Source organism: Sus scrofa, chromosome 13 (genome assembly GCF_000003025.6).
Source record: "Sus scrofa isolate TJ Tabasco breed Duroc chromosome 13, Sscrofa11.1, whole genome shotgun sequence".
In the NCBI taxonomy this organism is placed as follows: Eukaryota; Metazoa; Chordata; class Mammalia; order Artiodactyla; family Suidae; genus Sus; species Sus scrofa.
This window is the reverse complement of record NC_010455.5, coordinates 111,553,674-111,577,410: the sequence shown is the minus strand read 5'-3', so window position 1 is coordinate 111,577,410 and position 23,737 is coordinate 111,553,674. Positions and strand designations below refer to the sequence as shown.

The 23,737-nt window shown below is 33.8% G+C and overlaps 1 protein-coding gene across 1 annotated transcript in view; it reads left to right on the top strand.

Annotated features, from left to right (window-relative positions):
- Positions 1–23,737, top strand: part of SPATA16 (spermatogenesis associated 16) — a 212,172-nt gene that overhangs the window by 32,129 nt on the left and 156,306 nt on the right. The window contains 1 exon segment of the mRNA NM_001177914.1: positions 18,267–18,412. Within this exon segment, the coding sequence (NP_001171385.1) occupies positions 18,267–18,412 (146 nt within the window).

The window sequence follows — 23,737 nt, the reverse complement described above, 5'->3', positions numbered from 1 at the left end:
GTCAACAGAAATAATTGGTAAACAGTGATCAATTAGTTAGTACATATGAAGCTGTAACTCCCAATAAATAAGACAAAAATGGTTCTTAATTTTTGAAAAAGTAAGATTATTGGTGAGAGTATATATAAAAGAAAACATGACTGTTGAGATTTTAGCTGCCTCTGTGTTGCCAGATTTAGCAAATAAAAATACAGGACACCTAATTAAAATTGAGTTTTACATACACAATGAATAATTGTTTAGTATAATTATGTCTCACATAGTACATATGCTATACTATGCCAAACCACACCATATCCTAAAATATCAACATTGTGTTTCACTGCTGAGTCATGGAATTATTTGCGATTTTAATTTTCTTCCTTTTCATTATTCACTTGGTGTGTGGAGTTGTATGAGACTTAATTTTCTAGAACAGATCCAGGTGGGGACAGAACACAAGTTCTGCGTTTTGGCAACACCCTAAGGGAAGAGATTTCTTATGCTCAGGCCAGGACTCCTTTTGCCAGAATCCAGTGAGGTACCCTGCAGAAGGGAGGAGTCAGAAAGGAAATGCCTCAGAGGAGCAAGTAGTTAAGACTAGGAAGCAGGCAAGTGTATTGCAGAGGTGAATGGAGTACAGTCCTTTGAGGAGGGGGAACCAAGAATGTGCTTTTCATGTTGAAACTTCAAAGAGCTACGCAAAGCCATATCAGTGCCTTTTACTTGTCATTTGACTGTTTGGACTGAGACCTAGAACCGTGGGGTTAATGGGGTTGGAGAAGAAAGGAGGGATGAGAGTGGTGGGGTGTGAGGTCCAGTGGAGACATATAAGGAAGCCTCCCTGGAGAATTTTAGTATTTTATGGAAAGAGTATCTTGGAGATCACTTTTGTTGTCAGAATTATGCTTGATGAAGAACGGAAGAATCAGTTTTAGGCAATTTCTGATCTTGCCAAGACTTTGACTTTAAGCGAACAGGGCGCCACTAGACAAATTCTGAATGGATTCCCTGATTTTTGAACTTATAAAATGCTACTGCAGGGATGATCAAAAGCACACGTCTTAAAGTCCTGACCTTTAGTTAAAGTAGGAGAGTTCTGCATATATATATGCTTGACGTCCAAAAAATGATCTTAGGTCCTAAATTGCTGGGGAGAAAAGAATTTTATCATGTATGTGCTTACAATGAGATAATTTCTCTGAAAATATCCTTTGACATCCAGTAGCATGCCGGTTCCCACGTCTTCTATTGTAAAATTTGGGAAGGATGTGCTGTGTTTCCCTTAGTTATTGATTAATAACAATCCTTTATCAAATATCAAAAGTCAAAATCTTATCTGGGAATTTCTAGTTTAGAAATAAATACGAGAGAGAAAGAGAAGAAAGAAAATGAATCTGCAAACAGTAGCTAACAGATGCCTGGCAGTGACCAGGCAAACAGCTTTAAAATAGACTTGTATTCCTACTCAAATTAAAAATGCCATATGACTTGTTTGTATTCAATTAACTGCTTGCTCCTCATAGCCAGCCAGGCCAGAACTTCCACCACCATCTTTTCCTATGCCAAGTTCCTCATTATGTGTTAAGACCGGAGGGTATAGGGAATGATATTTGCCTCCAGCTGATGCAGATTAATAACTGAGACACAGGAACCATTTGGGAGAATAATGAGTCGCTTCCTGATTTAAACACCAGCTCCAGGCGATGGTTGACCAAACAAATACAAAATCATAAGGAAGAAAATGAAGGTTTCCATTAAATCTGGAAAGAGGAAAATTTGAAATAAGCAAAGGTGTCTTTTAACAAGCAGGTAGTAATTATATGGAACTCACATCTTCAAGAAGGAGTATAGGTATAGACCTGTAATAACAATGACAAACCTGAAAAAGGTAAAAGACTTTTAAAAAAGTGGTGTAGTAAATGACAACAAGGTTTTTCTCACTTAAAACTATTAAACCACCAGAAAAGGGAGATTAACACATGCCAAAATGGATGGGCCAGAAATGAAAGATCCTCGTTCAATAATTGAGTGATAGTTGCAATCTTGTCTTTGGTTAAAGGGAATATGGCTAGTACTTAGCAATTATATGTGATGTCAGTATTTAGTTTCAGATAGCATTTATTATGCTGACTATACTGTTATGATGAAGTGTTAATTTAAACATGACTATTTCTTCCATCAAATACATTTTATGCATATGACTTTTACACCTTTAGCCTATAAATGCAGTGGTTATATAAGTGGACTATCCTATGGCTGCTCAGCCATGTTTTACTCTTGAGATGCCTTTTATGACACCCCGTAGAAGTTTAGATCCTCCTGTTAGGTGTTCCCATAGCACCTTGTACTTGACCTGGGGCAGGTACATTTGCAAGGCCCGGGGCAAGAATATAAATGAAGTCCTACATCCCATATATCTAGATATTTAAAAGCTACAAATCAATCTAACAAAACCAGTAAATAAAATATGTTCCATCCTCCTACCTTGACAAATATATCCTCAAAACCACCTGGAAAACTAGGTTTAAATCAGAATTTTCAGAATCTTCCGAGCTCTGTGCTAGAAAGTGACTTTGAGGAGAGGTGGCCCCAGATCCTTGTCTGCCTGTGGCTGCTCCTCCCTCCTTCCCTTCCCACCTCTGCTTCCAAGCTGATTTGCATGGGCTGCTTCTGTAGCTGGGACAACCCAGACTACATATTCAAACCCCATTCACAACCTCCAAGCACTGTGTTTTACATGTCCATTGGTGGACACAAACACACACTCCTCATTCAGCAGGAGGATCTAGTCTGCTCTGGCTGTAGAAAAGAGTTTGGACCATTTGAGCAGGGAATTCTGGCTTCCTTGCTACCCAGAGGAGGGTTCTAGTGGGAACCATGGGCTCCAATGGGGGCATATTCAGGATGCCCTATAAATGCCTGCAGTCTCTCTGCCTGTTTACTTTGTTACCTTGAAGAAGTTATTTAATGACTAAGCCTGAATTCATCTCCAAAGTGAAAATAATTATCTGATAAGGTAATAAAGGACTTAGCACAATTCATGGCATATATAAATATTTAATAAATAATTTCATTTATTTGATAAGAATATTAACAAATTTAAGTTACATTATGGTAGAATTCACTACAGAAGCATTATAATCATCACATTTCCTCATGAATTCTCTCCCTCACATTTGACTAGCTGATTGAGGTAGAAATATATTTTTCTTCCCTCATACATTTTTCTCCTAGGGATTCCTGTTGTTAGCATATAGACAAGCATGATTTGGGAAGTGATGTCTTCATGTTAAACCTTTATTTCCCAAGAAAGGTCAGTACAGAAACTCACTTCCTATTTGTCTGGGTGAATCTTTTCCCTTTCTTTCAGAAATGGAAAACATTTTCCCAGAGCCTTTAGGAGACTCTGATGTGAGAGTAATAGTTGGTAAAAGAGAAAGTAATTGTCCCCTTCTTGGGCACTTGGACTGAGAGCCATCAAAGTTATCACCTGTTCTCACATCCCTTGAAATCTTGATTAGTTCTCTAGCAAATGTATTCCTTTCTGTTATGTCTCACTACCGACTCCAGGAAGCAGCATGCCTGCTTTTACATACAAACTTCAATGACTGCACTTTAAATAGTGTTTTATCCTTGTATGGAGGAATGACTTGCATGTACTATAAAAATAATTTTTCCCTGCATAAATCCATAAATATTGCTTTAAAGTCCCTTTCAGGAATTCAGATCCTCTTATTGCTTTTATACCTCTTTCCCCCTAAAAGATTTAAATTTGAAGACAATACTTTTTTCACTAAACTCCCACTCTTTCTACCATTTTTCAACTAAAGTCATGAGAGATGAAGTCTAATTTATAACATGAACCATTTACATCTGAAATCAGAAAACAAACCTTGTGAACAAAGGAGTTCAGAAAGAAATATACAAAGTTATGGGAAAACACTGAATTCATAATCGGAAGAATTGTTTTTAGTTTCTTCCTCAGCTATTTATGAAGTGTGTGACCTTTGGTAGGTCAGTAGATTTCTCTAAATCTCAGTTTTATTACCCACAAAATGAGAGTTAGTGGTTCTTAGAGCTTTGTTGAGGGGAAAATAAGAAAATGTATAGAAGGGTTATATAAATTCCAAAGCTCCAAACAAATATTTTTAGTAGTACAGGATTAACTGTTCAGCTGCTCTTCTGAAACTTTTATTTATTTATTTATTTTGCTTTTTAGGGCCGCACCTGCAGCTGTCATATGGGGGTTCCCAGGATAGGGATTGAATCAGAGGTACAGCTGCTGGTCACAGCCACAGCCATGGCAATGCAGGATCTGAGTGGCATCTGCAAACTACACAGCTCACAGCAATGCCGTGTCCTTAACCCACTGAGCGAGGCCAGGGATCGAACACATGACCTCATGGTTACTAGTCGGATTTGTTTCCCCTGTGCCACAACAGGAACTCCTTTTTTTTTTTTTTTTTTTCTGAAACTCTCTTGAAAGGTTCTGAAGAGTTTGCAGCCCATCATAACTAGGGTCTATGCACTGTCCTTCCATGTTACAGGGCCTCCAGTTCACTATCGCCAGAATATCATGTACCACATAATCTTTCTTTTTAACATTAGGATAAATTGGTAAGAGGTGGGATTAAGCAAAAACATACTGAAATTTTACCTGAAAAATTAATGATTAATTTTCCTTTATCCTATTTTTAAGAGAAAACTCTTAAAAAGTCACAATATTAATATAGTCTCCTCATCTACATGACATAATATATTTTTCAAACTTTTTATTATTCCTGACTGGCCATGAAGTCTCAGCTGATTAAAATGCTTTTTTCCAGATTTATAACATTCCATAAAAATTTTAGGAATAAAAAATATTTTCTACTGAGCCAAAACTGTCTTGGCCTCATGGGTGTTTTTTTAAGAAGTATTATTCTCCATAGCATAACATCAAGGTATTTGTTGAAACATGTTCTGAGAAGGAAAATATCCATTGGTTTTGCTAACTAAAAAAAAATAATAATAATAACTTTATTTTAACCAGAATTTTATACTTGGTATGGCAGTATGGATTAAATGACCCCAGAACTCCATTCTTTCTGGGTCTAGGAAGAAAAAAAAAAGCAAAAAGACTCTTGACATCCACAACTAATAATTTCTAGTATATATTAAATATTTATATAAATATCTCTGAAATGTTTAAAAACATAATTTTAAAAGGCAGTGAGACGTGCCTGGATTTGACTAGTTTAATAGTAATATGAGTAACAGACAAATTGAAATAGAGTATACTAGCTCATGTCAATAATACGATTACATTGTCTTCTGATCTGATGTACTAAACCTGCTTCTTCCTCTCCTCAAATTCTTTTTTAGAAACATTTATCCCAAAATTAGGATATTAACCAGATGCCAGCCCCATTTAAAGTAAGAATTAAGCAAGATGGAAGTTGCCTTAGAACAGCATTTTCCAAAATGAATTTCACAAAATTCTAGGCCGTCAAGGTGCTCTTTAAAAAAAAAAAAAAAAAAAAAAAAAAAAAAAAAAAAAAAAAAAAAAAAAAAAAGTTTGTTGCATGAAGGAGATTCTATGGTCAAATAAGTTTGTAAAATATTTATGCCATATCCTCCTCTTAGATATTCGTAATACACATTAGTACTAATCATTAAGTAGTTTTAGTAGCCCTACAGTTAAGCATGTCATTGGCTTATTTGATCTGAGAAATGTTTTTGAAACAATAACTCCTTAACTTTCTGTGGAACTTGCAATTTCAGAACTATTTCTGTTCTGAAGGAACCTGTGATAGGGAAGGGAAAGGAAGAACCCCGTGGTAGTAGAGACCCAGACTTACTTTGTGTCATAACCCACATAGTGCAACTTCCCATGAGGGTGTACGGATGTGTAAATTGGAAAAGAAATTCTTAGAGGGATAATTATATTTCTCTGCATAGAGTAGATTAAATCACTGAATCCATTTCTTCACCTTCTATTCCACCCAGTCATAGCATTATACCTCCGCAATCCATCCACGTTCTCAGCCCTTGACATTGGGCTTGGCTGTGTGCCTTGCTTTGGCCAGTGGAATGGGAGTGGACCTCAAATGATCATGGCTTTAAATGTGCTTGTCCAATTGTCTTACTCTCTTCTACTCCTGTCTTTTCTATGAAAGTATCATGTCTCAGATAGCTCCTGTTACAAGCCCTTATCAACCTAGAGTTAACCACCTAGACCGGCCAACTTCAGCCAACCTGCAGATATGTGGACAAAAAAATAACTGCATATTATATGCCAGGGTGTTTAGGGTGGTTTGTTCTACAATCTTTCCATGGCAATTGCTGAATTATATACTGCTCCATAGAGTTTGCTCCATAATAATTAATACTGCTATAAATGTCCCTAATAAAGGGAACACGGGTGTGAAATCAAGTGAGGGCGTTGAATTTGTGGATTTTTGTTTTGTTTGTTCCCTTTATTATTAAATTCTTGAAAACTATGACCTGTCAAAAGCATAACATTTTTTTGTTACCTCACTTGTCTTAGTATGTTATCCCAACATTTTCAAAGAAAATATACACTCCCAGACATCCCAGCTTTCCCCACTTAAATAAAATGAGGTAATGAAAAACATTTAACTGACATGAATAGAAATTTTCAAAGAAATACATCTGTAGTTTCATATATCAAGACCAAGGATCCCACAAAAATCCAAATTATTATCAAGTATCCTCAAAATATTAATTTTAGTTTTGTGCTATTCAGCAAAAGAGGTGAAGGAGTAGATTAAAGAAAAACCTTGCCTAGGGAGCTGGCCCCTCACTGCAGCCACAAGCCCTTCATCACGGGACCCCAGGCAAAGATCCCATGATCTTACAGGAACTGTGCATTTTTCTCTGTGAGCACCTCCGCCATCTCTTCTTTTTCTCATTTGTGCACATCATGTAGTCCTCCTCCTCTCCATTTCTACGTGTTCCAGCCTCCCTGCTTCTAGAATTAGTCAACTCTCTGTCAATAAAGTAGGTGATTGTAGGAATTAAGTAATTCTTGTATGTAAAAGTGCCTTACCTGATGCTAAAAAACATGTTGATCTCCCTCTCTTTTTCTGCCTATCCTACTATTTCCTTAATGGTAATGAGATTAGATGGATGGATGGATGAATGGATAGACAGATGATAAATAGATAGTAGGTAGATATAGATATAGAAGATAGATAGTAGTTGCATAGATTAGATAGTTACATAGATACATAGGCAGATAAACATCTATATCTCACTGGACTATTACATATATCTGTCTCACTGCATGTATGAATATGAATGAAGTAGTCATAAATAAGAAACCAATGTTAATGACAACTGTCAGAATTCACATTTGTCCTTCTGGATTTCACTGTGACTCACTTTAATGGCCAGCTGAGAAAAACACGGGATCTAGGTGAGACAGCAGATCTGGATTTGAATCATAATTTTAGAATTTACGGTCCAATAAGTTAATATCCTCTCTTCAACCCAATTTCCATGCCTGAAAATAGGAATGATAATATTTAAAAAGATACCATCTATAAAATATAGTATCTAATGGGATACTACGTATGAAGAGCTTAACACAATGCCAAACACATAGTTGGCACTCAATAAATAATAATAATAAATGCTAATAGTAATAATAAATGCTAATAATTATAATTATTATACAAGAGCTGGAATTTGTATGTGATAGTATATTTATAATATAAATAACTACCTTGAAACAAGCATGCTATTAACATTATCTTATTTTAATATCTCTAGCTTTATGAGCTGAAATGCAGGGGCAGGAAGGAAAGAAAATTTATTGTATTAATTCATCTTACTCCTGCCATTTTTCTAATCTCCTTTATACATCAGATAGCTAGAGTTTAGGGGTATCCCTGAAAAAAAACCTGAAGGTTAATGTGTATCATCTACATGCTTCAGAGCATAAGCAAATTACTGGCTGGTCAGATCAAGGTGAAATACCGTGGAATGAACCCACTGTGGCCACACCTCTATTTTAAGGTTACCTGAAAGAAAAAAAAAAAAAAAAAAAAAAAAAGAAAAGACTGAAGCACAGCTATTTTAACAAATAGGAGTAGGAATGATTAATTACTTTTTACTGTCATTCAACAGCTTGTCACCCAGGGAGTAACCTCATTTCTCCTATTCCCATAAATTTAATAGAGGTCACATCATGGCCTACTTGGCTGAAAAGCATTGCTCCTGAAACCCTGATGGTACATTTAAGTCCACTGATGTGTGAACATAACTCTCTGTGTCTCTTAGCCCCACACACTCTGTGTCTCCCGGGGAGACATTTTCGTAGATCTATGTGGCACCATGTAGAAAGTTATAAGGAGTGAACTCTCTGATTCATTCCTTTCTCATGTAACAAGATTAGACAAAATTCAAAATCAATGGGTGTTATTCTATGGCATAGAGATTCCTTCCACTCTGTTAAGGGAGTATAACAAGACATTTGTTAAAATTGAAAACTATTAGTTGAGTGTGTGAACATTTAGTTTGGTATCTAAAAATTGATTAGAAAGATCCCACCGAAAAATCTGCAGGATAGGATGGTGGTTAGCTGTTGTGCCTAAAGCCCTTTCCTCTTTGCATTAACTCAGATGAAGAGATTTCTAAAAAGGATAATTACAAAGGCCTGGCAGACACCAGGTAGAATTTCCAAAAAACAAAGCCCCAAGGAAGAACAGATGAGAAAAAGTAGATTATCACCTATATAATATCACCTATATTGCATCGCCAGTTCAGAGACACAGGGTTTTTTAACAACTGGAATGCCAGCAGTCCCCCTACTCTGTTGAAGGACTCACTTCTGAGGCGCTCAATACTATCTCATCTCCTAATTCTACTATAAGTACTCCCCTTTTAAACCCATGCATACATAAATGTTAATCCCTTTCATATTTAGGAAATGGAAATTGACAAGCAATGGTTTATTTAACCTTGAGATATGGAGTCATTAAGAAGATATGGTGAAAGAAAAATCAGTGAACCACAGATGCTATAGTTTGTTTTGTTTTTCTTTTTTTCCCCTTACAATTCTCCTGGCAAAGAAAGTTCTGTATGTAAGTTCTAATAGCACAGAGGTGAGCTCCAAGGAGAACAAAGAAGAAGCCACCAACCCAATCTCTAGCAAACATTTGGCTTGAACCAGGTTCTTACATAGTCAAGCCTTAAGAAAGAGTCTACATAGTGAAAAAAAGGGAAGGGGAACATTAAAATCAGGTGGAATCCTGAAGGCAAGTTTTCCAAAAGAATGCTACTGTAAGTTTTAATGAGAAGTTCTACTGAATGTCTAACAGAAGTGCTAGGTACTAAGGTTATATTTTTTAAAAAATTAGTGAATAGAATAACTTAGGACAAGAGAACTTTCCATTGAGAAAAAAAAAAAATCAGTTCTATCCTCTGTTAAACTAACAAATCACTAGACCTCTTTTTAGCATGGGTTTTTCTTTTTTAAAAATTATATAAATTTCAGGAGGTTATTATTATAATTCGACATCTGTGTATACTAAAAAGTGATCACCAACACAAGTCTATTTACCATCCATCACCATGCAGCTGACCCCTTTTACCTACAGGTTTTAATATCTGTCAAGTGGGACAAATTGTTGTCTACTTCACGGAGAGACTAAAAACTGAGATGTAATTACATACATGAAAATGTCTTAGAAATTGTAAAAATTCATTTGCAATGGAGTCTTTAACATCTTTCCTTTTAAAGAGATTGTCCTCTACATTTCTGATGTGACATGATCACTTTTTGATGCTTTACTGATTGCTTCTAGTTTAAAATCCATTCTGCAATTTAATTTTTGATTTCCTTATAATTTTCTCTATTTTATTGAATTCTCTAATCTCACTTTTTCAAAATAACAAATGAATACTGCCTTTTCGAGTTATCTTTTATATTTTGACTCAAGGGAACATATTTTCAGGATTCATTGTTATGTGTTCCAGCCTCTCCATCCTTGGCTTCATGACTTCTACATCAGCTTCATTCTCAGGCAAATGTTTGTCCCATACAGTAAAGAAGAGCTCTTCAACACTGATATTCTCCAGTCATAACACCTATACCTTGAAAAAGACTACCCCATGGGGTAGAGATAGTTCTCCAGAGGAATTCGAATCTGTAGGATGGGGAAAGAAATGCAGAACATGCCAAAACACCAGGTATCCATGACTGACCTTATAGAAATTAACAAGAAAAAGAGCATAAAATATAAGTGGTATAGGACCAGAGCAGATAATCCATAAATGATAAAATATAAGTGACTAACAAATATGCAGAAAAGGTCTAGTCCTAATGCTACAAGTAACTAAGCAAAGTAGGTGGTAACATTTTAAATAATAAAAAGCCCACACTTTCTTAAAGAGCTGTCGGCAGAAAAGATGGTGATAAAAGCTATGAATTTTTTTCCTGAGTGAAGCACAGAACCAACAACACACATCTAAGAAAAACTAAAATAAATGAGCTAAGCATTTGATTAAAATACTAGTTTAAAAAACTATAGAGAAGCAAAATAAAAACCCTTAGGAGATCAAGAGGAAAAAAATAACAAAGCCAACATAAAAACCAAAATCAATGAATTAGGAAGCAGAATAGAAGAATTAATAAATTAATCTAAGAATGTGTTGTTTTTAAGAAAACAAAACAATCAAGACCCTGCAATTCTAAGAAACAGAAAAGATGGAACTATATAGTATGGACAGTGAAAAAGGAATGACAATACTGGTATACAGGCATTTAAAATGTTCTAAGAATATAATGTTATTCATTGTAATGACACTTTAGACTCCAAATGAAACTGATAATTTTCTAGGAAAATATAAATTAACAAAATTGATACAAAACAGTGAAAACCTACACAGAAGAATAATCAAATAAGAAAAAAGAGTTGGGATCAAAATTTTTTATTGTTTATTTCCAAATGTGCCAGCGTATTGAAATAGATGAGAATCTTTCCAATTTGTTCTATACAGCTAGCATAAGCCTGACACAAAAATGTGGGAAAAAATCCAAATTTAAAATAAAAAATATATATCAATGATATATTTAAAAATATATCAATATTTTGAAAATAAATCAATAAGAATTAGAATAGCCCAATTTAAAAATGAGTAAAATTCATGAACAATATGCACACACATAACCAATAAATGTGAATGGTTGAGTTAGTAAGCAAATTAAGATGAAGGGCCCTTTTTGTCCATTTCATTAGCCAAGAATAATTAGATTAAAACATTGCTAATACCTAGTGTGCATAAGGATATAGGAAAACAAGGATGTAATTATCTTGGTAAAAATGTAAAACTTTTTGGAAAGCACTTTCATGATATACATTTTCTAAAATACTTTTTTTAGATTGTAATATATATGTCTGACTCAGCAATTCCAATATGTAAGAGAACATTTATAACAGATAGAATATAACAATTTAGAAATGATCAAACCTGTGGCAAAGATGTAGATAACGAGGTTGTTCAAAGTACATTATTTATGACATTAAGAATTTTCAGACTAGGGAAAACATTAAATGGATATCTAGTAAAATTATGCAGCTATTTAAGAATGCTATATACATCTATATTTACTAATGTCAAAGATATATTCAAAATAAAAAACATAATAGTATAGATAATGAATAATTTGATTTTTACAAATGGGAAGATAAACATGTATGATAGATTAGGTAGATAGGTAGATATGGAACTAGATAAGATAAATTCATACCAATACCTAACATCTAACAGTGGTCAATTTTTAATAATAGAGTTGTGATTGTTTTCTCTTTATAATTTCTTAGTTATTTAAATTTCTAATTATTGATTAGAGTTCTTTTCACTGCATGTGGTTAAAAAAAACCCTATTCTCTTTGATTTTGTCCCACTCTTTCATGGACTGATACTTTATTAAATAGAGTAAAAATAAATTACTAGAAAAAAATGAAGTAAAAATATAGCATAAGCATATTTTAATATACTTCATATTCCATTTATTAATTCCATTCCACTTCTTCATCTATGTTCTTAAAGATATATTTTATGTATTTCTCTCTTTCTTCTGAACTCCATAGCACTGTGTTATCTGTAGCTTCCTAGAATTCTCAGGGTTACCCAGGCCTTATTTTTTTCCTATAAAAATGCCCTCTCCTAAATCTTCAGAGATTACTCAAAATCATGTCCCAGGTACTCATCATACAATGCTCTAGTAAGGGAGAATCTATTAGCAATATCCATCTTGCTAACAATGATCCTAATTAGAGAATAATGAGTCTACAAATAACAAATGCTGGAGAGAGCGTGGAGGAAAGGGAACCCTCCTACACTGTTGGTGGAAATGTAAATTAGTACAACCATAATGAAAAACAGTATGAAGGCTCCTCGGAAAACAAAATATAGAAATACCATATGATCCAGCAATCCCACTCCTGGGCATGTATCCAGACACAACTACAATTCAGAAAGATGCATGCACCTTTATATTCATAGTAGCACTAAGTAGCTAAGACATGGAAACAATATAAATGTCCATTGACAGAGGAATGGATTAAGAAGATGACATACATGTATAACATGTATAGATGTATATACAATGGAATACTACTCAGCCATAAAAAAGAATGAAATCATGCCACTTTCAGCAACATAGACAAAACTAGAGATTTTCATACTAAGTGAAAGTTATAAAGAGAAAGACAAATACCATATGATATCACTTATATGTGGAATCTAAAATATGGCACAAATGAACCTATCCAGAAACAGATTCACAGACATAGAGAACAGACTTGTGGTTGCCTAAGGGGAAGATGGATTAGAAAATGAAAACTATAACATTTAGAATGAATAGACAACAAGGTCCTACTGAATAGCACAGGGAACTATATCCAGTCTCTTGATGGAAGGTAATATAAGAAAGTGAATGTAGGAGTTCCTGTCAAGGCTATCCATGAGGACATGGGTTCAATCCCTGGTTTGCTCATTGGGTTAAGGATCCATGTTGCCATGAGCTGTGGTGTAGTTTGAAGATGTGGCTTAGATCTTGTATTGCTGTGGCTGTGGTGCAGGCCAACAGCTACAGCTCTGATTTGACCCCTAGCCTGGGAACTTCCATATGCTGCTATAGGGCCCTAAAAAGATTAAAAAAAAAAAAAAAAAAAAAAAAAGAGAGAGAGAGAGAGAATGTATATACATGTATGATTGGGTCACTTTGCTATATGACAGAAATTGGCACAACATTGTAATCAACTATAATTTAGTAAACAACAAAAAAAGAAAGAATAATGATTCTTGCACTTTTAAGAATGGGACCAATAATATAATATTTAATTTTGGTTATTTCTATTATTGAGGTTTATGTTATTTTTTAGTCTATGTTTTTATGTTTTTAAACACAACTTGAAATTCCTTTGTGCCAGAATTTTTGAAAATAAGTCTAATACCTATTTCTTACAAAAACTTTGAAATACTTTAGAAAGAGGTTTTATAACTCCGAAATATTAACATTCTTTCTCAGAAAACTCAAATGTATTTTGTTAAATAGGTATTATTTTCTTTTTAAAATTTGATCTTATTATTCTAATTTACTACTGAAATTTCATTTTAATACCTACATTCCTATCAAAACAACTATACCCATAAGAATTTTTACTGCATTTTTCCTTAAATATTATGTTTTTCATTTATCTATGCTTCATTCAAAAATATTTTAGGCTTCCTTTCAAAACAAAAGACTAATACCTAATTTTTTTTCCTAATTCAAAATCCTCTCACTGATTACTATATCACATAGTTTAAAAGTTTTTATTACCTTATCACCATGACTTATTTCACAAAAAGCTAAAGCATATAGCTTTGGATAAATATAACTTGAACTGAGTCCCCCTTCTTACATTTGAATAAATATATCTCACATTAAAGTCTTTCATCTTCTGGAAAATTACCTTCTTAATCTTTATAAAAGTCTGCATGAAAATTTTAAAATTCAGCAAAATATCTGGAATGTTTTTTATAATCCTTAAACCAGAATTTTGTGTATATTTACTATAATTCTACCTTTAACTTCAACATTTATAACAATTTGCCTTAGTGCAAATCTTATTTCAAAGATGTACCACTTTGGCAAACGAATAAGGCAATCTTTGGTAAAATCAGAAAGTTCTCTGTCTTATAGTACTTGATTGGTTAAACCAAGATCCTTACAGTATATAACATAAACCTACCCAGCAGGCTACCTGTTTTCCCATTTACATACAAATTGAAAAATTATCCTTTGTCTTTCCTTGCCATCTTCTATTTTGGTTTAATAAAGTGTGCTCTTTAGAGTATTAAGATTGATCATTTTATTATTTTTCTGGCCTCAAATCCCATAGAAGTAGAGAATAATGCAAATATTAGAAGATCAGGCATTTACTTTTCACTTTCTCTCAGTGATCATAGATGGTCTTAAATATTATTAAATCTGAAGGTTGGCTTTCTCCTGCCACACTGGATCTAATGTCTCTGTGGAAGCTACTCCCTGAATGGCCCACACATTCATCCCACAAAAAAGTGTGTCTGAGACAAGAGATGTGTCTGCTCTTGGCAGCAGAAAGGATCACAGAGGAGGAAGGAGCAAAAGATACATACAATGTGGGGCTTGTTTCTTTTTGTTTAAGATCGCATGTGAAAAAGCCATGAAATAGGAGCAGTCAAGGCTTGGAAAAAATGCTGATTTAATTTAAAGGATAAAATTAATCAAGAAGGGCTATAATTTTAATATCATGATATACTCACAAATAAAACTACCTAATTTCTACTCATTTTGTTTTCTACTGATTTGAGCTTTATAGAGCTATGTTACCAAAACTTTTTTTTTCCCCCTAAAAAACTATCTGTTTAGGTATCTCTGGGTCCTGTGGGATTGGACTGGTGGAAAAAAAGAGGTGCTGTCTGAAGCTATCATGTACCAACTATAATGCTTTTTTAAATTAGATTTTAAGGTCTATTTACAACCACATGTACATTTGTGCAGTCAGACTCTTAAGAACAGTTATTAAATCAGTTTTAAATGCTGTGTCTCTTTTATTACCATTTTTACCAGGTAATCTTTATAAGGCATCCAAACTTAACATTGACTAAGTTCATTTACTTTGTTTTTCATCATCTTTTTAAAATATTTTTATTGAAATACGGTTGATTTACAATGTTGTGTTAGTTTCAAGTGTACAGCAAAGTGATTATTACATATATATATTTAGATTATTTTCCATTATTGGTTATTATAAATTAACCCATAATTATCTAGCACAGTTCTTATGCTATGCAATAGGTCCTTGTTGCCTATTTTATAAATAGTAGTGTATATATTTTAATCCCAAACTCCTAATTTATCCCTCCTCCTCTTTCCCCTTAAGGTAATTTACTTTATATCTTCCACAGAAGTCTTTGCTTTTTTTTCCCAAAAAAATAATTGAGAAATGTACTCTCAAAGTCCTTATAAGAACATGAACAGAAGTTAATTCTTTTCTTAGGGGTAATTTGAGGAGAAAAACTTTTACATTTGTTTATGTGTATATAGTTGCATGGGAAAAGAAATAACAGCTTATATATCTGAAGAGCTCTTATAATTAATAAGACGAAGATTAACAGGTCAATGGAAATAGGCAAGGAATGGAAACCAGGAATTTACATAGAACTAAAATAAGCCAAAATTTATTTAAAAGACATATCTAACACAAATTAAGATTTAAGGGCAGTAATTTTTGTCTGACAATTACTAGTAATTACTCAATACACATGTATTGACTGAATTCATGCAGTAACAAATTTCACTCATCAAACTGGAAAAGACTTAAAAATGACATTAGGGAGTTCCCGTCGTGGTTCAGCAGTAACAGTTATTAAATCACTGTTAAATGTTTTGTCTGTTTTATTACCAATATTATCAGGTAATCTTTATAAAGCAACCAAACTTAACATTGACTAAGTTCATTTACATTGTTTTTAAGCATCTTTTTAAAATATTTTTATTGAAATATGGTTGATTTACAATGTTGTAATGTTTAACTAGGATCCTTGAGGACATGGGTTTGATCCCTGGCCTCACTCGGTCAGACATTCAGCATGGCCATGAGCTGTGGTGTAGGTCACAGATGTGGCTTGGATCTGGCGTTACTGTGGCTGTGGTGTAGGACAGCAGCCAGAACTCTGATTCAAGCCCTGGCCTGGGAATTTTCATATGCCATAGGTGTGGCACTAAAAGAAGATCCAAAAAAAGCCATGAATTCTCCAAATTGATAGGAGATCCAGGTGAAAGATAGTGGCTCCAGGTAACTACCCACTCAAACTAGGGATGTTAAACATCTAGATTCTCTTTCAGCTTATTTGTTTTTAGATGAAATTAAGAAGAGAAATATATTTTAGAATAGACTATAGCCATTTTCAAACAATTTGCACTTTTATTTCAGATATTTTTTCATTTACAATGATTTTAATTTTTTCCATTACATCTGGTTTACAGTGTTCTGTCAATTTTCTACTCCACAGCAAGATGACCCAGTCATACATACATGTATACATTCTTTTTTTCTCACATTATCATGCTCCATCATAAGTGACTAGACATAGTTCCCAGAGCTATACAGCTGGATCTCATTGCTTATCCATTCCAAAGGCAATAGTTTGCATCTATTAACCCCAAATTCGCAATCCATCCCACTCCCTCCTCCCCCCCCAACTTGGCAACCACAAGTCTGTTCTCCATGTCCATGATTTTCTTTTCTGTGGAAAGATTCATTTGTGCTGTATATTAGACTTCTGATATAGTGATATCATATGGTATTTGTCTTCCTCTTTCTGACTTACTTCATTTAGTATGAGAGTCTCTAGCTCCATCCATGTTGCTGCAAATGGCATTATTTCGTTCTTTTTGATGGCTATGTAGTATTCTATTGGGTATATATACCACATCTTCTTAATCCAATCATCTGTTGATGGACATTTAGGTTGTTTCCATGTCTTGGCTATTTTGAATAGTGCTGCAATTAACATGAGGGTGCATTTATTTTTTCAAGGAAAATTTTATCCAGATATATGCCCAAGAGTGGGATTGCTGGGTCATATGGTAGTTCTAGGTATAGTTTTCTAAGGTATCTCCACACTGTTTTCCATAGTGGTTGTACCAATTTACATTGTCACCAACAGTGCAGGAGGGTTCCCTTTTCTCCACACCCTCTCTAGCATTAAACATTTTGCACTTTAAAAAATAATTGACAATAATTTTAGCGTAAATGGCAAGGCAACCTCAATCAGTAAAAGAAAAATCAGTTTAAACAATATCATTTAAATAGGATTTAGAATATAAGAAGTGTTTTGTTTGGGTATGTATAAATACGTATGAACTCCAAATATTACCATTCCTGGTATGAAACACATAGAGAAGATAAAGAACAAAGACGCAGATACTCTGAATAAGGTCACTAAACACAGGTGGACTTTCTCTTTCTGCACCAGCCTTGATTAAGAAACAATAGAAAATTCTGAGGGAAAAAAAGAAAGAAGTGCCAGTCTAGCCTTGTCATACTATAGACACATCTTAATGTGGGGATTTCCCCCCTAAAAAAATTAATTATTTTCTTCCTCTAGAGTTTATATATGGTGCCCAGAACCCATTGACTTCCTGGAATTTTTATTAAGAATTCCACATTCCTGCCATGTTTTTCAGATACTATGGCTTCTGCCAATAAATTCTAATAAATTTTCACTTCTTTTCTTTCAATAACATCCTAGAGAATATGATTCAGACTCAAATTAATCACCAATCATGTTAATGGCTCCTAGGAGTTTACTTCCGACACCCCTTATTATATTAAATCAAACTTGATAGTGTGCTAGATCACTGCTCAGTTGGGTTTTCATAAAAGCACTAGTATTTAATATGATTTATACTTTGGTTTTCTGTTAATATCTTTGCTTATTGTGTGTTTTATTTTTAAAACAGACATTCTTAGCTAATGGCACCCCTTTAAAATATATCATAGTTTTAAAATATTTTACAGGAAGCATTTTACAGTAAAGTATGTTACTTATTTTATATTACAGTCACTTAATAGTGAACAGGAACACTTTATTTAATTTATAATCAAAATGTTAATATATTACTTGTAGTTTGGAAAAACTATGTGTACAAGTCTATGTTTTGCTTATTTTAAAGGTAAAGTATATGTCAAGATTATTAGAAAGCTTAAAGCATTGTTTTTGTTTTGTTTTTTTTAAAGCTTTGTAGCAAAGGGGCAGCTCTGGGAAAACCATTTGAAGCATCTGCTGAAGATATAGCAAGTGTGGCAAGTTTCATTGAGACAAAGCTTGTTATGTGCTATCTACGGATGAGGAAACCTGACCTTGCCCTGAATCACGCACACAGGTAAAATGAAGTGTTAATATTAACAAGTAAGTACCATCCATACAAACAGATGATATTATTTGAGCTTATGTGATTAACTTAGATTCCATTTAAATTTAAAGACAAAACAAAAAACATTTCTTTACTACCTGCTTTATGTTAAGCTAGACAATCACAGAGATCACAAAGGGCATCTCAATACCTAATTAAGAAAAAAACCCTAATGGAAGAAATAGAAGAAATAGACACATAAATAACTATCCATAGTGCAGGACAAAATTAAAAAGACAGATAACTGTAATAGCAAATTATTGCAGAAAGGAAGGAGGAAATTCATAAGGTTAAATGAGGCATGAAAAGGATTTCCAAAATTGTCCAAAATATGGAGAGTGGTAGAAGGAAATTCCAGCTATGAACTATGAACAAAGACTTGAAGGATCATGGTTTATTTGGTGATAGCATAGCTAATTCAAAGGATGCTACACAGTAGTGGGTGTGACCGCTATCCAAAGATATGAAATACTTTTTTTTTTTAATCTATGACCTTAAAGACTTCTTTTATATATTTCTATCCCTCTTCTGAACTCTGTTATCTTGTGGCTTCCAAGTATCCTCAGGATTACCCAGGCCTATCTTTTTTTCCATAAAAATTTCCTCTCCTATGTCCTGTTTCCTAAAGTCCTTGCTTTCATTGCAAGTAAATTCAGCTTAATGTACAGCAAGATAAAGTGATTGTATTATGCCTTTCAAGTAACTCTTTTCTTAGAATTATGATGCCTCTATCCCTCCCTGCCTGACTGAAAGCGATTTAACTAGAGCTTTGGTCTTATCCATTCTCTGATCTTACACATCCTGGACTTCTTCTGGATACAAATAACACAACTAATGTCAACATACAAACATAATGCCCTCACTGTTCATAACCACTAGAAACATAACCATCAATTATGTTAAGGTTCATTATGTAATTGGGAGACCTGCCAACATGGTAAAAACTCCTTTTCAACTCTATATCCACGATGATGTAAAAATTCCACCAAAGATTCTTCACAGCCCTAAGGAGACCTTCAAGCTTACAGGCTTATGCTTGACATCAACGACCTTAGACAACAAAATCACTTGGAAATTCATATGACAATGTGCTTGAAAGAAATTTTAAGTAAACTGCAGAATCTAAATACGGATACTCTTTGACAGCAAAGGATATTCAACTCTTTATTTTCTGGAAATGCCTTATGCAACCATATTTTCCAAACCCAGTATCAGGACATACGGTAAGTCAAAGAATTTTACTCCATTTCCATTTGAAAGGACTAATATTGGAAATGTAATATATATATCAGTATATCAAAACATTTGAATTTCTGGGTTACTTGGGTGACTTTTAAGCACAATGGAAAAAATATTTGAAACTGAAAATAGCCCAGAAAATCTTTACATAAACAATAATGGATTGAGATGCACTTGAAAGTATTTATCACCTTCTCCATGGCTTTCACTACACATAAGAGCTGCCACCAAAAGGGCCTACATATTAAGGAAAATATCTCCTGGATATTAGAATGTTTGGTGGATTTAAAATTATTTTTAATAATAAAAAGATTATTAATGGTATGCTCATGTCAAAATTCAATTCAGTATTATAAAAATAAGTAATGAAATTAATCAAAATTACTCTATAATCCAAATATAAGAAACCATAAAATACTGATTTTCCTGAGGATGCAAGGATTAGATTCACTATTTAGATTTAGAAACTTTTGTTTTAAAACTAAGAGTGCTCTTTCAAGACCTAGAAAATTAGTGAGGGGAGGATACAAAATGATGGATAGTAAAACAATCTTCCCTATTATGCTAGGATTAACTTTTGTATCCTTTTTATTCTATTGTAAAATAACTTTTGCTTCTGTTTCTAAGGTGAACATTAAGTATGAAATGAAAATCAATAGAGGTTAAAGAGTCAATTCATACAATTAATAAAGCACCAAGTGAAATAAATCATTTTGCTGGGCCTGTCATATTGCAGAACTGCAGAAGCCAGTGCACAGGATTCTAGTACTAAAATGTTTTTAAAGATCTCAGATTTTAAAATAGAGTCTGAAACATAAACATATTTCTCAAAATAAATAAATTAATCAGGCTACTCAGTCTATAAATAGCTTTCAACCATTAGTTATACACTGAATGTAGAATCTTGCTTTTGTATTATTACCACATTATGATAGTTGATACTAATCATGGATCAAAATTAAAATATCCCTCTTTTGCATTTATTTGCATTTGCTGAAGCATCTTTCTTTAATTTTATGTAAATGTGAGGTCTACTGCATATCTTTATGAGATTCGTTAACACAGAAGTTAACTTGAAAGCCATCATGTGATTTGCTTGTGATAAAAGTAAGTGCATATTGTTTTGTCATGCAGACGACTACAACAACTATAACTTTTTGCTTTTAGGTTCAACAAAGATACATTTTGCAATTAATTAGCTGAATATTGCCTTTTAAAACATAAGGGATACAAAGGCTTTAAAAACAACTATTAACAATTTTTCGTTTTTTAAAATAACATATCCAAAACAGCAAATATGGATATCAGTTTTTCTTCTACTTCAACCAAAAGCGATTCCTAGAGTCACCAGTCAAAGACATTAACTCTGTGCTCACTTCAGCAAACTAATGTCATTGCTTATTAATGGTGTCTTGAACATTCCTAAGACTGGTTTCTATTTACTGCTTTCTTATCCAGAGTATAAATCCTTCTACAACTCTTTTCCTAACATATTATATTTTGATGTGTGTAACTGTAAAGATTCTAATGATGCATGTCACCTTTTTTGCATATTTCCCACCTTTAGACTGCTGCTGTTTATTTTTGCTGCAGAATTTTGATGCCACAAGGTGGCAGGCAAGATGAGGTCTAAAATATCAAAAATGTAGAAATGAGCGTCTTTTCAAAATTGTTTTATAACAGTGGCATCTACATTCATTCATTTATTCAACAAATATTTATTCAATACCTACCAACAGCCTGTGGTAGGCTATGGGAGGGCAGTTGGAAACAAGGATATATATGGTGTTTATATACTTTAGAAAAGGAAGTAAAGTTTAAAATGCAAATATTAATAAATATGAGAAAAAAGAGTGTGAAAAATATGACAAAGGTAATAAACATAATTTCATGTTGCAGAGGCAGCATCTCATTTTAAAGCAGAGCGTGGAATCTGTAACCTGAGCAGTCAGGTTTTAATTCTGACCCTCCTACTCACCAGTTTGCCTGAGTTTAATTCTCTATAAAATTGGGTTATAATGATAGTCCCTACTTCACCAATACTGTCTCACAAGGTTTCGTGAAAATTAAACATAAGCCCATGGATTTTTTTTATTCCAGCCATGATAGAGGTAGTGCCACTGTACTTGCCTTCCTTCTGTAAATAAATACAAAACATAAAAAGATAAGTCTTTTTAGACACTGGAAAATGGTCATAGCAGCACTATTGTCCTTGAGAGAAGGGCAATACACATAGCTATCCCCACAATTTTCTCAGCTTTTTGCTGGGGTTGTTTCCTTGCCCCAACTCAGGGAGCTGGAGATCCAGTTAAACTGCAATCTCAATGAGCTGGGGGAAGCAGAGATGAGAATACCAGGCTGACAAAGTGCTATAATTTACAGGGCTAGTGACCAAAAGAGAGTTAACTATATAAGGAGGATGGGAGTAGAAGACTGCATGAGGATTTGGTGCAGGTTCTTGACCAATATGAGAAGTGAGACTTTGTGTAGCAGAGACTGTCTGCTACAGGAATAAGTGCTAAATGAAAATACTTGAGGACTTACATTGATAGGAGATACTGAAGTATCAGTGTGAAGAGACCTCACTGGGCACCTCGACATTAAGTTGAAATCCCAAGAAGACCATGTGTTCAGAGTTAGGACCTTCCAGAAAGGACCACACCTTAGGATTAAGCTCAAAGTCAAAATAGGCCTGACTTAATAGAGAGTAAAACTATGCATGGAAAGAACAAGATTAATTGCTATTTAATTGCCTAACAGAAAAAAAATCAACAACTCTGCAGGGATGATGTCATAATTTCAGTTCCCTACAAAATTTCACCCAAAATCTCTACCATAAAACTAAAAATTACTACACAATGAAGTAGGATGAGACTCATATTTAAGAAAATACACAGTCCATAGAATCAGACCTCGAGATGACCCAGACGTTAGAATTGGTAGAAAAAGATTTTAAAGTAACCATGAAAATTAGGTTCAAGTATCTTGAGGCAAAGATGTTGTCATAATAAGAGATGAGAATCTCAACAGAAAAATAGAAACTATAGAAAAGAACCAAAGAGAAATTTTAGCATGGACTAATAAAATATCTAAAATTAAAAATGTACTGATTGATAAGTTCTCTTTGTGGCTCAGCAGGTTAAGAACCTGACTACTATCCATGAGGATATGGGTTCAATCCGTGGCCTTGCTCAGTGGGTTAAGGAACTGGGGTTGTGGTGAGCTGTGGTGTAGGTTGCAGACCCAGCTTGAATGCCACATTGCTGTGGCTGTGGTGTAGGCCAGAAGCTGCAGCTCCAATTCAACCCCTAGACTGGGAACTTCAGTATGCCGCAGGTGCAGCCCTAAAGAGAAAAAAAATACTGGTTAACCTTAGCACTTGGTACTTAGAACTAAGTGACTTAGTACCAAGGAAAGGAATAGTAAACTTGAAGACAAATCAATAGAAACTACCCAATATGAACACAAAGAAAAAAAGATATTTTTTAAAAATTAACTTATACTTCAGGGACCTCAGAGACAGTAACAATTATGTAGCATACATGTAACTGTCCCAAAAGGAAAGGAAAGAGAGAAAAGGGCATAAAAGTAATTACTAGAAATTTCCCAAATTTAGTTTAAAAAGGAAAATATAGTTAGCTCCAACTAAAATAAATACAAAGAGAACCATATCTATAAATATCATTAAGCAAACTTTTGAAAACCCAAGACTAAGAGAAAATATTAAAGGCAGATTAAGGAACACAACAACTTGCATACAGGGACAATGATACAAATAATAGATAGTTTTAATCAGAAATAATGGAGGCCAAAATTCAATGGAACAAACCTAAAGTGCTGAAAGAAACATGATATCAAACCAGAATTCAACAACAAAAAAATTCTTCAAAATGATGGCAAAATAAATTTATATAAATAAAAGTTTAAAAATTAATCGAGTACATCTGCAGTTTGAGAAACAATATTTCAAGCTAAAGTAAATTGACAATAGATTAAAATTTGGATCTATAAAAAGGAATTAAGAGCACCAGAAATGGTAAATAAATGATGAAATAT